The sequence below is a fragment of the Anastrepha ludens genome, chromosome 5 (genome assembly GCF_028408465.1).
Source record: "Anastrepha ludens isolate Willacy chromosome 5, idAnaLude1.1, whole genome shotgun sequence".
Lineage (NCBI taxonomy): Eukaryota > Metazoa > Arthropoda > Insecta > Diptera > Tephritidae > Anastrepha > Anastrepha ludens.
Genome location: NC_071501.1, coordinates 4,674,263 through 4,689,043, shown reverse-complemented (window position 1 = coordinate 4,689,043; position 14,781 = coordinate 4,674,263). Strand labels below are relative to the sequence as shown.

Genomic DNA, 14,781 nt, shown 5'->3' with positions numbered 1-14,781 from the left:
TCACCAACACTAAATAAAAATTTTACTACTAAACTTTGATTTATTTTCTTCGTTTCCTAACTTTAGTTAGACAAATTTCTTTAGCTGCGAGTATTAGCTACTGCATAGAAGCCCCGCACTTATTACAGATAGCTTAAAAAATGTAATTTGTTTATTCTTATTTTCGCAGGTGTACAACAAAGGGCACACATTTCCCACAAGGACTAACAATAACGACACCGATAAAAACTGATTTTTTGTAATTTTGGACATCGAATTTTGTGTTTATAATTTTCGTTTTTCGAATATATTTAAGCGTAATTGTTTTGAAGGCGAAAACCTAATTAAATCAAATATTATTTGTATTGAATTGTACTGCTATTTAATGTTTGTATGAAATTTCCGTCGTTCAAGTTCCGAGACATGCGTCAATTGTGATAAAAAGTTTTGTTCGAATATAGTCGAGCTTGATTTTCTGTTTAATAGAGTCAAATGTAATAGTTACACACATACACACTCACATGTGTAAATGTTTAAACCAAATAGAATAACTGTATAAGAAGTAGCTGTGAGAATCTCATGCAACAATTATTTGTCCGTGTCGACTTGTAAAAATTGCTGTTAGAACTGTAATATTAACTAACCTCGTTGAAAGCAACTGAAATCAAAGATCTTAAATTTTAATTAATAACTAATTCATAAACATTTATAACCAGATTAAAACGTATTTCCAGTAATATTTATTTTTCTTTATAAAAAGCACTGAACTTTTTACTGCAAATAATTTCCATTCCAAGAAACAGTATTTCGTGCAGCGGAAACCAAAACTCAGTTACGTGTTTGCCACTCACGCATCCTACACTCACTCAAGTATTCAACACATTCTTTTATTTAAGTGTAGTTTTACTCATTCAATTCACTCTCTACTTCTACAAAACAAAGAACCTAAAACAAAAACCAAGTAAATAAATACTCAACAATGTTTTTACTCAAGCGCAAGTGCACGCTGCTCTTCAGCGTCAGCTCTATGACTTTGCTGCTCGTCTGCCTTTTGAAGCAGCCATCCACGGCCAACGCATGCTCTAGTCGCTCCATACCGAAGCCACGCACTCTATCCTCGGGCGGCTCCTCGGTTTCGTCGCAGAAGTCAACCACATCTACAACCACTACCACCACGGAGCCGACAACGACTACCACAACAACACAACGTCCAAATATCACATTCCCAACCTACAAGTGCCCACTGAACTATGATGCTTGGTACTGTCTCAACGACGCCACTTGCTTCTCCGTCAAGCTGGGCGATTCAGTGATGTATAATTGCGAGTGCGCAAACGGATTTATGGGGCCACGTTGTGAGTACAAGGAATACGATGCCTCATTCTTGCCCAAACGTCCACGTCCAATGCTGGAGGAGGCGAGCATTGCAAGTGGCGCAATTTGCGTGCTACTCTTTGTACTTTTCATCTGCTTGACCCTGTATTTGCGCTACGAGCAGCGCAGTAAAATTTCGACACTTGGCTGTAATGAGTACGAAGTTACTGGCGGCGCCACCATTGAGGATGAATATGAAGATGAGGAGAATGAAAATAGCTATTTTACAACCAAAGCATGTCGTTACTGCAATGAAAAACAATGTTGCGGTGCAGAGGTACGAGTTGTTGGCGGTGGAGCTGGAGGCATTGGCATGCGGCGTGGTCGTGTCCATGGCGCTGCTGAGAATGCCGGTGGGGCGCCCTCATTGCGTCGTTACATTGAAGCGATTTCTATGTCATTTGCTATCAAGCGCACCACAAAATTGTAGAGTGAATAAGAAATGTACGCATAGAAATATAGAGAGATGTGATGGAAATTGTGTTGTATTTGTGAAATATCTAACTGCCAAATTAAAAATCGAAAACATGTGCTTCTGGCTTAAGTGTACTGCAGTTCAAAGTAATATTGATAGTTTGCAACTTTGCGCATCGACTTTGATTTGGTATGGATTTATATATCGTTGATAAAAAAAGTTGTCAAACTGTGAACGCAATTGCATGCCAGCTTAAAAAACTTAAAAACGTATAGAATTTCAATTTTTAAATTTTTTTGTAAAACTTTTATTAATTGCGTTCAGGTTATTCGCCACTTAAAATGCCTTAGTTTCAATGCCGCTAATTGTTATTATGGCGATAAATGTCAAAATCAAGCATTCAATTTAATTTTAATTTTTTTTTAATTTGCTGAATTGAATATATTTCAATGTTTATCAGTATTGAAACATTACTAATTTTTTAAATTATTTTTGTGTCCCAAAGTACTTAACATTTTTTTCCAAGTACTTTAAGTTTATTTTTGCTAAATTAGCTTTGAATATCTTTGAATCTCATTTTTATGTACTTAAAAGCTATGTGTATGTGGCACATTATAATCAATAAGCCTATACGAAATATATTTTTTGCAAATACAGCACAAAAACCATCTCTGAAAAAAACTAATTAATATATAAAAATATGCTCTGTTAGTTCTTTAGCTAGCAAGCAATTTATTTTTTAACTGAATCGTTTATTGAAGCAAATCAGTTTTAGACTAATATTGACTAAATGCCTTCGAGTGCTTTATATACAACACAACAACACGCATACACTCCTACAACTTTTTAAATGCATTACAATATCATAATTTAAACACTCATGCCAAGAAAATCGAATTTCACAAATCCATGACATCACATTTCCATAAGTAACTTAATCATAAAATCATTTAAACTTTAATGATTATGAAATTCATAGCTAAACATACCTTACATACTGCTTTCGGATGAATCCATGGAAAAGAACTTTTTTGATAAACATTATTTATTTATTATTATTTTAATATAGTGATATTTATTTATTCGTATACACTGCAGTGTATTTTATAAAACGCGTATTAATTTATCTTGCGGCTTGCAGAAAAGTATTATTTGTGGCAACTAAATGCACGTACACGTATTAAAAAATATGCAAATTAAAGATTTAAATAAATATGCACAAATTATTAATCAGCATAAAAGCAAAACAGTTTGTTTTAATTCATAGAAGTTCGGGGGTTCAATATTATTATGACATAGATTAAGAAATTTAATTACATGCGTCTATTGGCAAATTTTCCAATTTGTTTTCTTAGTGGTTATCTATATATATAAAAAGAAGTTACATTTCCTTGGTAATCTTATAACTCAAGAACGGGCTCACCTATCCAAACCAAATTTTTAGACTTTGTTTGGACTATTCAGTAGATGGTTTGTGTTTTAAAATTTTAAGAATCGGATACCAGGGTCTCGAGAAATAGGCCAAAACGTGAACCCGGGTAACCCTAGGATGTGTTTGTACAATATGGGTAGCAAATGGAAGCTGTTGATGATTCTATAGTATAGAGTATTTTTGATGCCGCTCCGTGACTAGGGTCTCGAGATATCGCCCAAAATGTGGACCCCGATAATTTAAGGATGTGTTCGTACAATATGGGTAGCAAATGGGAGCTGTTGATGATTTCTATAGTATAGAGTATTTTTCATACCGTTCCCTGACTAGGGTCTCGAGATATAATCCAAAACGTGGACCCGGGTAACCCTAGGATGTGTTTGTACAATATGGGTAGCAAATGGAAGCTGCTGATGATTCTATAGTATAGAGTATTTTTAATGCCCCTCCGTGACTAGGGTCTCGAGATATCGCCCAAAATGTGGACTCCGATAACTTAAGGATGTGTTCGTACAATATGGGTAGCAAATGGGAGCTGTTGATGATTTCTATAATATAGAGTATTTTTCATACCGTTCCGTGATTAGGGTCTCGAGGTATAATCCAAAACGTGGACCCGGGTAACCCTAGGATGTGTTTGTACAATATGGGTAGCAAATGGAAGCTGCTGATGATTCTATAGTATAGAGTATTTTTGATGCCGCTCCGTGATTAGGGTCTCGAGATATCGCACAAAATGTGGACCCCGATAACTTAAGGATGTGTTCGTACAATATGGGTAGCAAATGGAAGCTGTTGATGATTTCTATAGTATAGAGTATTTTTCATACCGTTCCGTGACTAGGGTCTCGAGATATAATCCAAAACGTGGACCCGGGTAACTCTAGGATGTGTTTGTACAATATGGGTAGCAAATGGAAGCTGCTGATGATTCTATAGTATAGAGTATTTTTAATGCCCCTCCGTAACTAGGGTCTCGAGATATAGACCAAAACGTGGACCTGGATAACCCTAGGATGTGTTTGAACCACATGAGTATCCATTTCGGCAAAAATGTAAAGCACTTATGGATTTAATTGTGAAATTATATGTATTTGGGGAGGTGCGTTGCCATATGTACTCCATCGAATGCAGAAAAGGGGATTGCCGCACGCACATATACTAATTTGGCTGGTACATAAAATAACTCCGGATCAAAAAGATAGCCTTATATCAGCTGAAATTCCTAACCACACTGCTGATCCTGGGTTATTTCAAGTTGTCGTTATATATTACATTTCCTTGGTAATCTTATAACTCAAGAACCGCCGAACCGATTGACACAAAAATTTTAGAGTTCTTTTCTATCTTTGAGGAGGTGGTTTGTGTGAAGTTTGATTGAAATCGGTGCAGCCATTCCTGAGTTATGATATTTTATGTGAGTAATAGTTTCCTCTCATACGAAATGCCTGTATGGGAAAAACAATAACAAATACACAGCCGCTTATGAGCGTTTCTGTTGTACTGTTGTGGTTGTAAGTGTATTATGTTAATATTAATTTTGGGCGAAAATATAATAAAAACTGGAGCATTCAAGGAACTGGAAAAACATTTTTAACTTTATTTATTTTAGCATAATTTATTTAGCGTAAAAAATTGAAATGGAAATTAAAGAATCAAAGTTTAATTACAAGTTGTTATCGGCTTTTTCACCTTACCTGTATATAGGTGACCACCACAATCAAATTTTAAAAAAGTACAGAAAAGGCTATTGTGGCATCTTTAGAAAGTATGTTGAATGAAAAAAATCAACTAATTCAACTGTTTAAACATTTTACGAGTTCTATAAAGAAAACTTAATATGAAAAATTTCTTGCGATATAAAAAAAACATTTTATGTATGGTGGTGCGAAGCCCACTGGGTGATGCTAGTATGAAATAAATATTTATTTTCAGGTTTCTAATTCAGAATCGCCAGAAAATTCCAATGAAATTCACTTGGCAGTGTAATGCAGAACCTTTTCGATAATTTTGGTTCGTCTGTCGACTTTTGGAAGTAGTTTATGTAAACTGATGATTGAAAATGTTCATGCAATATGTTTATATATTATTTATGGCCCGTTATTTTTTTTGTAACAATCCTGTTTTACATATTTAATCTCATGATTCAATGATTAAAGGTTTGCTCACTTGTGACATTAGAATTCTGACACTCCCTTGGAAAAGGTCGCATTTAAGAAGGGTGAAGAAAGTTGAAAAATTATATACCTTTTTGGTAAAAATGGTAGCAAACGTATTTTTTTACTTAAATTGTAACTAAATATCCCCCTCGGCAGGCAATGGCAAAGCTTCGTGTGTCTTTCTGCCATGAAAAAGCTCCTCATAAAAATATCTGCCGTTCGGAGTCGGCTTAAAAACTGTAGGTCCCTCCATTTGTGAAACAACATCAAGACGCACGTCATAAATAGAGGGAAAAGCTCGGCCAAACAGCCAAAAAGGGGGTACGCGCCAATTATATATATAAAGTCTGTGTCAGAAGAAAAGAACCGATTTTTTTGTAACTTCAAGATATATTTCGTGTGGGGAACTGTGAAAGTGTGGGCTTGTTCGAGGCACGTCGTTCGGCAAAAAAAATAGGCTGTGTTCGTAAATGCAACATGACGCGCAAACTACAATTGCATAACAAACAGAATATGGCAACACTGCAATAATCAAGCGTTCAAAAAGACAACAATTCTATCAGTTGTCACTCATAATTTCTATCAAAAAATTGTTTACTGCATTTAACTACGATGTCTGATGAAAAGTAAGCAAAACTGTTTTATTTTAATTTTTGTATTGAAATTTAGTTAAATTATGTTAATAATAATTGTATAAATTATTATTTTTAAATTTTTAGTGAAAATCTCAGTAATGCGGAGACACAGTTATTGCTGAGAGTACGGTTGAATATGGAGGACGAGTTTAAATCGGGTAGAAGGAAAAAAATGTATTGTGGAAGAAAGTTGTGACCGAAGTTAAAAATGTAAATCCCAATATAAGACTGGACAGCACCACAGCGCAGAGAAAATGCTTAAATCTCTTGGAAACGTACAAGCGCATTAAGAAAAGAAATAATTCTTCCGGTATAGAAGCTACATTCTGAAGGTATTTTGAGGACTTCGACGAAGTTTATGGTACAAGGCACTCAATGACTCCTCCAACAGCAAATTATTAAAGTGAAACTATAAAGTATTAATTTTCATAAAACTTATAAAACCTTACTTTAAAAGTGGCCCAATTCATTCGGAAATGGGAATAGAAAATGTCCTCGGGGAACGACTTTATTGTTTTAATAAACGATTTGTTTGTAGGTATTTTTCTTTTTAAAGACAAACATTTGTACCTAAACATTTTTCTCTTTGACTTCAATAGCCTTCTTTTTCTTAAATTTAAAGAAAATCTATCTTTTCTTTGCTTACAAATTTCGTCTAGTGTTAGATTCAGCAAAATTTCCATTTTAGTATTATACGCGTTCAAAAATGCAAACAAACGTATTGCAAATTGTCAAAAATTGTATAAGAAGTATCAAATGTCAAACTTGCAGTGTTGTCACTGATGCTTATGCTGCAAGTCATGTCGCATTTACGAACACAGCCATATTTTTGATGCCGATTTATTTGTATTCGCGTGCAACATTTTCCAAATTTTTGACACTTCGAACGTGATGCTTTTGACAATGTTACCAGAATTTTACATCGAATGCGAACTTTCACAAAGCATGCAACACTGCGGTTGTGATTGGAACTCGAACAAGCCCCGCATCTTGCCGGAGGGCCAGTCCATGATTTAAAGCAACTCGTGCGTGAAGTTTGCAAAATCTAGTCGTGTTTGACAACGAACTACGCAGAAAAGCTGGTTCAAAGCATGGAGAAGATGCTAAGCTATACTCGACAACGAAGAAGACTACACGGCTTATTGAGTAATTGCGACTCATAGTTTTTTCATGTAAAAAAATGTTATGTATTAGGTGCGCAACTAAGTTCTTGCTGTTGTTTTTGATGAAAATACAACTTTATTCTGAAAAAATGGTTACAAGTGAATCATTGAAAGTATTCCCCATCGCTGGCTACTACTTTTTCCCATCTTTCTGGCAGATCTCGTATACCGTCGCGGTAAAACTCTTCATCTTTTGAGGCTATTCATAATAAATAAAACCAACTTGGTCCCACCAAATATATAGCATAACCTTCGCAGAGCGAATATTCGGCCGAGGCGACGACGTAGAAGCATGACCGGGCAATTTCCACGACTTTCTTTTCTTTGGATTGCTGTAATGAATCCATTTTTCATCACCCGCCACGATGCGATCAAGAAAACCCTTCCTTTTTTGCCGCTGGAGCAGGTGTTCACAGGCGAAAAAACGACGTTCAACATCCCTTTTAACTCATAAGGAACCCAAGTCCCCTGTTTCTGAATCATTCCCAAAGCAAGTAATCGCTTGGAAATGGATTGGCGGGTAACTCCTAATACTGAAGCAAGCTCTTCTTGCGTTTGACACGGATCCTCATTGAGCAATGCCTCCAATTCAGCGTCTTCGAAGGTTTTTGGCCTTCACGAGGACGGTCGTCAACATTAAAATCACCGTCTTTGATGCGACGGAATCAATCTCGGCACGTTGTTTCACTTAAAGCAGCATTTCCATAAACTTTTTGTAGCTCTCGATGTGCTTCAGACGCCGTTTTTTTTGGAATGAAAGAGGAAAATCAACACTTCCCGCAAATGACGATTATTCGGCACAAAATCAGACATTTTCACAAAACCAAAAGTATATGATACCAAAACAAAATCACTAATGTGTTGAAGCAGTTTGTTTACTTTGGTTTATGACGTTTAGGCAGGGCCGTAGAGAGCATAGTAGTTATATATATTAGTTATATAGTAGTGCAAAAGGCGGCCCTTTCCAATTATGTCTAATTCATATAAATACGTATAATCTCGAGTCCTGGCCCCTCTGAGAACTCCGGGCCCGGGGTAAAAAGTCCCCGATCCCCCTCCTTCACGTCGGGCCTGCGTTTAGGTTATATTAGAATCGACTAGAAGACACTGCTGGCGGCATCTATTGACAAACAGCGGGAACTTAGTTGCGCACCTAATATATATGTACATATGTATATCTTTTATACGTATGTAAATATGTATATGATACAAAGGGAAATTACCAAGTATGATATTGAAAACAAAAAAAAAAAAATGGTTTAACTTAATCCCAAAGTAATATATTTTCTGAATTATTTTTTAAATTCAAAACTGAATATGACGCTATTCTGTTACTTAAGTGCTATGGCCCTAATAAATTCTTTCATAGAATAAAAACGGATTCTTCATACATTTAGTTTACTAAAAACAAACTTTGAGTGTACGTGAGTACGCTATGCTTTGCCCCCGTAAGTTCGCAGTTTGGACACCCAAGCCACGATTACTCTTGCACTTCTGACTACTTGAAAAACCACCTGTGCCTGTTTAAATTAATTTTTATATCGCCCCTCGGCGGGTAATGGCAAATCTCCGAGTGTATTTATGCCCTGAAAGAGCTCCTCATGAAAACCCATCTGCCGTTCGGAGGCTGTGATTAATTACGTATTGCTAAATGAGCTCTTCTAGGTAACTTATGTGTTTCTAAAGAAACGTAGTTAGCGATTCCGCAACCTATATGTAGCTACATATTTGAAAGACATCGGGCTCAAATTGTCAAAATGGCCAACTTTCACGCGCATTGCCCAATTATATCCTGATTTAAGCGGTATGTCAAGATGTTTTCTATGTCGTTTTGGTCAGGGACGCACCGAGCAAGTTCTCTTTTGAAAACGAAATGTTTTTACTTTTCCTCCACTTTAATTTAAAATTTCTAGAGGTGACAACCCAGTGCCGTGCTAAGGGAGCCAATTTGTCCAGAGGGAACGAGCAAGCTGCTTACTGAGTCAAACCTTTTATTGTTGAATCATGATTAAATCTTATATATTTGTATTCATTTCGTATTTCCTTTTTTAAAAATATTCTTTTTTATTTCACAATCGACTATGAAACAAACACCACAATGGTCCGTATGTGCTCAACACAAATATAATAACTGTTGTAATTTCCAAAAGGTGCCGGAAATCCATGTAAGCAGCTGCATCTAACGAGTAATCGTTAAAAAGCTTCGTCTCAAAAGAGTAATACATACTCAGCATGGCTAGTGTGAAGGTCATCAGGCCAATAATGTTGTGCAGAGCCTTATTGACACGTGGTTGTAGACGGCTTTTCAGCTCCGTGGCATAAAGTGAGCCTAGACCGCTTAAGAGACTGATGAGCAAGATTATCATGGTGGCAAGTCCTGGAAAGAAAATATAGTAGTTATTTATTTATCAATAATTGTGACTGATTGTAAAAATTTATTATAAAGCTATAGTTAACGAGGAAATCGAAAATTTCTTCAATCATTCTTATGTCGGCAGATATTCAAATATAAACTCAGAGTTTGTAAAAGAGACCTCGATTGCGTATAACATCCATACGCCCATGTGAGAGGAACCTGGGAACATGCCTCACATACCACTGGTATGGCGGCATAGAGGCATTAGAAGATGAGCCTATAGCATGAAGTTGGCTACAAATATGGTGAGTGAAAAGTATTGGTCCATTTAATGGAAATCGTTCTGGGCTTTCGCGAAATAATGCAAAGTAGTTCCGCGAAGGGAGTCTCCTCAGAAGAGGAGGAGGGATTATTTTAGTGGCTACACCATTCGACGCAGCAGCCACAGTAAGTGCGAAGAACCCTACCTCATCCACCAAAAAAATAAGAGAGTATTGGACTTGTAATAAAGTGTTGATTTCACTTAAAATATCCAATACATTGTTTGCCAAGTAGTATCCCTTCTCAAAATAAGTCACTCTGACTGATTTGCCAAATAGTTCTGTTGCGAAAGGCTTCGAAATCTTCTATAACTTCAACTTGTTTCCTACTAATTATAGTTTTCATTTTATTGTTTATTTTTTTATATATGTATTTATATTTTTTTTATCTGGGATATAAAAATTAGCTCCTTAAGGTCAATCATTGTATAAATAACCTATGGTTGTATATTTAATTAAATGAGTTTGTAAATAAATGGAAAGAGGAAATGAAATCAAAGCCATTTGAAACATCGCAAAAATGGAAAACATTTTGAAAAGTATTAACAGGACACTTTACCAGGCGAATATCAACCACTTGTTACTTGAATTTTCGAGGTCTTACCAGCAAAAGTTCTGCGCATTCAATTATGATCACCACTCCAAAAATCCACGATCGGCGAGCGACCATGCGCGAACTTGAAGAGGCTAAAGGCTTATCTCATAAATCAGTTTTGATAATATAAATTTAATAATATTTTGCTATAAAAATTCGATCACGAAAATTCCAGTCGGCTTTGTTCACAATTGACTGGCCAAGGACTGTCACTCCAGCAGCATTCACCGTATGTAGGTATGGGGAAGTTTATGATGCTACAACAACAGCAACAAACGTTTGACAAATCCAAAGGAGGGGTGTGGCGATGCTCATTCGCAAGCTGTCCGAGCTTTTGAGCTGTTTAGAAACCGCGGCTGAAATCAGCATTCCTAAAAGTATGATTATTATCTAGGATTATTTTATAATCTCAGATATCGGGAGAGAAATTTTGTATGGGTAATCTCGCTTTTTAATTACGGATTGGGAGCTAAGCACGAAAAAGTAGATCATCTACTGATATGTGAACGTATTATAAGTTATCGGAGCGACCCGGTTTGCTCTGTAATTGTAAGCAGCTGTGAAATACTTAAAATTTTTGTTTTGATATTTGCGATAAAATTCTGAATATTACAGGGTGGGCCATATAGCGTTTGCTTTTTGAACCACCTACTTTTTTGAGAATGGTAACACAAATGACATGTCAAATGTGTTCATAATTTACTTAAAGGTTTCACATTTACGAAATGGGACGCTATACGCTTGAACAAAATTGGGAAATATTGAAAACCTATTTCCAAAGTGGTGAGTCTTCTTCTTCTTCCACGGTTACAGTAAATGGCGAGCGTTACCGTGATATGCTCAACGAGTTTTTGTTTCCAAAAATTGAAGAGGATGACATGGATGACATTTGGTTTCAACAGGACGGTGCAACTTGCCACACTGCCAAAGTTACACTCGAACTTTTGCCTATCGTTTTTGAATTCCGATATCAATTGACCGCCTCGGAGCTGTGATTTAAGCCCGTTGGACTATTTTTTGTGGGGAGCCGTTAAGGACAAATGCTATGCGAATCATCCAGAGACGATTGTTGATTTAAAACACGAAATCGAAGTTGCCATTCATGAAATGGAGCTCAAAAAATTGAAAATGTGCTTAAAAATTGGGTTGATCGAATGGCCTACTGTAAAGCCAGTCGTGGCAGTCGTTTGAACGATACTATTTTTCTTTCATAAATGACAATGTTCAATCTTCAAAATAAAGAAAAAAGTTTGAAAAAATATTGATTATTTTTTTTATAGCCAATTCAAAAAGCAAATTTTACATGGCCCACCCTATAGAAATGAACGAAGAAAACGTATCCGTGTTTTTATGACAAAATGCAAATGCTATCCTTAATTATACTTTAATATCAGCTGTTAGTGGTTATGGTTACGGCTATAGCGTTATGGCTGCTACTCCACTAATTGTAGCATAACGAAGCGTTTGCCCTTCAACTTTGTTATATCGAGGCTTCACTTGGCAAGTAGATTTTTTAAGATGAAAGTAGAATTCTTTAAAATTTATTTGTTAGGCAATTATCTGTTTCTACATTTATGATCTTTATTTATACAATTTTTGTTATGTTATGCCACAGAACTCTCATAATAAGTAAAATTTTAATTTACAATTTCTTAATCACAGATCGAAGGTTTTGGGGGAAAAATGCAGTCAATACAGTTAGTTTTTACGGCTTCCATCACTCAATAAATTCATTACAATAATTTTGCGTTTTAAGGTATAAAAAAACCCCAGTTGTTTTTAGTTCAAAATAAGCAACTATATTTTTATTTTAAAGTGGGTTGGCACCCAAAATATTAAAAAACTGAGTTAGACATAAATGCTCCTCCGAATGCCTTATAAAGCTAACCTATTGTAAAATTCCTCTTCATTTAAGTATAGAGTTTACATACATTCATGTCAAGAATGAGTTTTGACATTGAAAAGAAATTCACTACTGTACATATGCATTTTCAAAATACGAAAGCTCACCTAGTATGCCATGTCGAGTGTGAAAATGCACCTCCTCCAAACACATTTTTATAACAATACCGATCAGACCGATTATGGAGCCGCAAAGCTGTAGCACCCAATGCAGCCGCGCTTTCTCCTGACGCTGGCACACCTGGGTCCAAACATTACCACGATAGTAGGCCATTAGACCTTCGGACATCAAGCAGAGGAACTTCAAAAAGAAGAGCGAACGTAAATATTCTAGTTCATAATAATTTGTTGCTGTATATGTAAATATAAAATCTCTCACTCACTCCCAGTGTACAAAGCACCGCATGCCATGGGATATCTTTGCGATCTAGACGTAAACTCATCCAACACAAATAAATCGTTATGAAGCCGATCAGCAATCGATTAATCAGCGTCAATACGAATTCGAGCTTTTGCGTAAGCGTCAGTGTGGGTGGTGAGGCTACGCGCCTACAGACTGTTGGCTGATGAGGGCTGCTGATATTTTGGCAGTGTTGCTGTGGAGTTGGGAGTGACTGTGCGGTGCTCCTGTTGAAGTGGATGGTCGCATTGCCCATTTTGTTCACTACGAATTTCCCGCGACGCGTCATTTGGATCACGTGAAACTTTTAGTATTCAAAAGTAATGAAAATATTTTTTCTCCACTAAAATTTGCACTTGAACTAATAAATCTTCTACTTGCAGCTCCATCTACTGACACGTTTTGCTTATTACTGTTTTTGCAAAAATTTTACTCTATCCGGAGCAATTTTCTGCTTCGATCTGATAGTGTTGCCCTCAAAATATTCCCGTTTACATTGCTCGTCATCAAATGCCATGACAATTTGGTTGCTCTCCAATCGCTACCAACATCCCCTCGTGATTAATATGTTTGTTTCTTGGTTTTTATCTTTTCTTCTCAATGTCTTTATCAGCGTGTCAACCCGAACCTATTGGCATATTGCAACGGTGATTGATTTTGTGTAGAGCAACTCGGCGGGCACTTATCGGGTGCACCTTTGCCGTTGATTATTTGTACTACTAGGCTGCGATGATGTATGTACATATGTCCGTATATTTGTTGTTTCATATGAATGGACTTGGGTGCGTGAATGATGAACTCCGTTGAATCTTATATCTACATAGGTACTGATTATATCACGTGGAGATATTGATACGAGCTAATGTAAGTTGTCCGATGGTGTGTACATACGGCTATGGACAGATAAATAGCGCAGTTGCGCAATAAAGACCCTAAAGCACGTTGGGGGTAACTTTGAAAGGTTAGAGATAATTTTCGTGGAGCGGCGTTGGACCAATATTGAGAATAACTGGCATTATGGACAAGTTTGCCTATCTTGATTTTCTCGAAAATGCGATGGAGCCATATTTCTTCGAGTCTATGCCACTCAACTGGTTATTCATGCACGACCTCGAGCATAGAACAAAAGTGGCAAAAAATTGGGTTTCCAAAGAAAAAATAGCAGTTCTGGATGGGCCAGCACAAGCGCCGACCTTAAACACATTGAAAATCTATGGAACGGCATTAAGTTCAACGTTGGGCAAAAAAAAAAAAAATTTAAAATGTCAATGAACTATGGCAAGGAGTACATAAAGTCTGCAACTCTATTTCTTTGAAGAAATGCCAAAAGTTAATAGTTAACCTCGCAAGTGTGAAACAGTTTTAAAAAATAATGAATACTCAACAAAATACTAATCAGTTAAGTAATTGAGAAATTAATTCGAAATAGGTTAGGCTAGGTTAGCCTGCTTGGGATTAAGTCACGCAGAGACCTTTTCGTTCCTAGCGATACCAGATGGAGACCAACCTCTATGAATACTGAAAGTAGACATCATGTAGGATGTCAGCGCTTTTGGCGAATCTAAACAGAGCAGTCAAGAGGGCAATTTCCCTAAAATACCTCCGAATCGCAGATTGTAGATGGAGAGACCAGACAAAATGCAAAATTAGCAGAACGTTATGGCCCACCTACAACCTTAAGCAATCGCCAACATTGATAAACATGAAACGACGGGACGCCTGGAGACTAACGGCAGCCATAACTGGCTTTTGGTCTGTGGGAGAACAAGCAGCCAAAATGGGCATCCCTCACAACACATACTGTCACAGTTGTAAACAACAATCTTCCATTTCCTCTGCGAATGGCCTGCCCTATGGAAGGACAGAATGTTAACCCTGGGTAAACCGCTGTTCGAGAGCCTGGAACAGCTGTCTGGCTTAGATGTCAACAACCTGATAAGGTTCCTGAACCGGACAGACTGGATATAGTCATGCTGTAAATAACTGGTAAATAAGTTGGTAACGAGGATGTGGCAACAAAAAGGTGCGGAAGCGCTAGTTGGATTCTGGAA

The 14,781-nt window shown here is 36.8% G+C and overlaps 3 protein-coding genes across 4 annotated transcripts in view; 2 read left to right on the top strand and 1 right to left on the bottom strand.

Moving 5' to 3' along the window:
- The window catches only part of LOC128865089 (DNA-binding protein RFXANK), a 56,750-nt gene extending 56,495 nt beyond the window's left edge, over positions 1 to 255 (top strand). Inside the window, exon 4 of the mRNA XM_054105042.1 lies at positions 170 to 255. The gene's annotated coding sequence lies outside the window, so the exon portion shown is untranslated. The remainder of the gene's footprint in view (positions 1 to 169) is intronic.
- Positions 1 to 3,015, top strand: part of LOC128865087 (protein spitz) — a 46,844-nt gene extending 43,829 nt beyond the window's left edge. For both annotated transcript variants that reach the window (XM_054105039.1, XM_054105038.1), the window contains exon 2: positions 170 to 3,015. In XM_054105039.1, the coding sequence (XP_053961014.1) occupies positions 959 to 1,783 (825 nt within the window). In that variant the 5' untranslated portion in view covers positions 170 to 958 and the 3' untranslated portion in view covers positions 1,784 to 3,015. The remainder of the gene's footprint in view (positions 1 to 169) is intronic.
- A 3,247-nt stretch (positions 3,016 to 6,262) lies between these two features.
- Positions 6,263 to 14,543, bottom strand: LOC128864487 (transmembrane reductase CYB561D2-like). The gene is made up of 3 exons (XM_054104170.1): positions 12,714 to 14,543; positions 12,439 to 12,631; positions 6,263 to 9,534 (listed from the first exon to the last, which is right to left on the bottom strand). Exons 1-3 carry the CDS (start codon positions 13,017 to 13,019, stop codon positions 9,227 to 9,229), a joined length of 807 nt encoding a protein of 268 aa, XP_053960145.1. The 5' UTR covers positions 13,020 to 14,543; the 3' UTR covers positions 6,263 to 9,226.
- Positions 14,544 to 14,781: the final 238 nt, after the last annotated feature.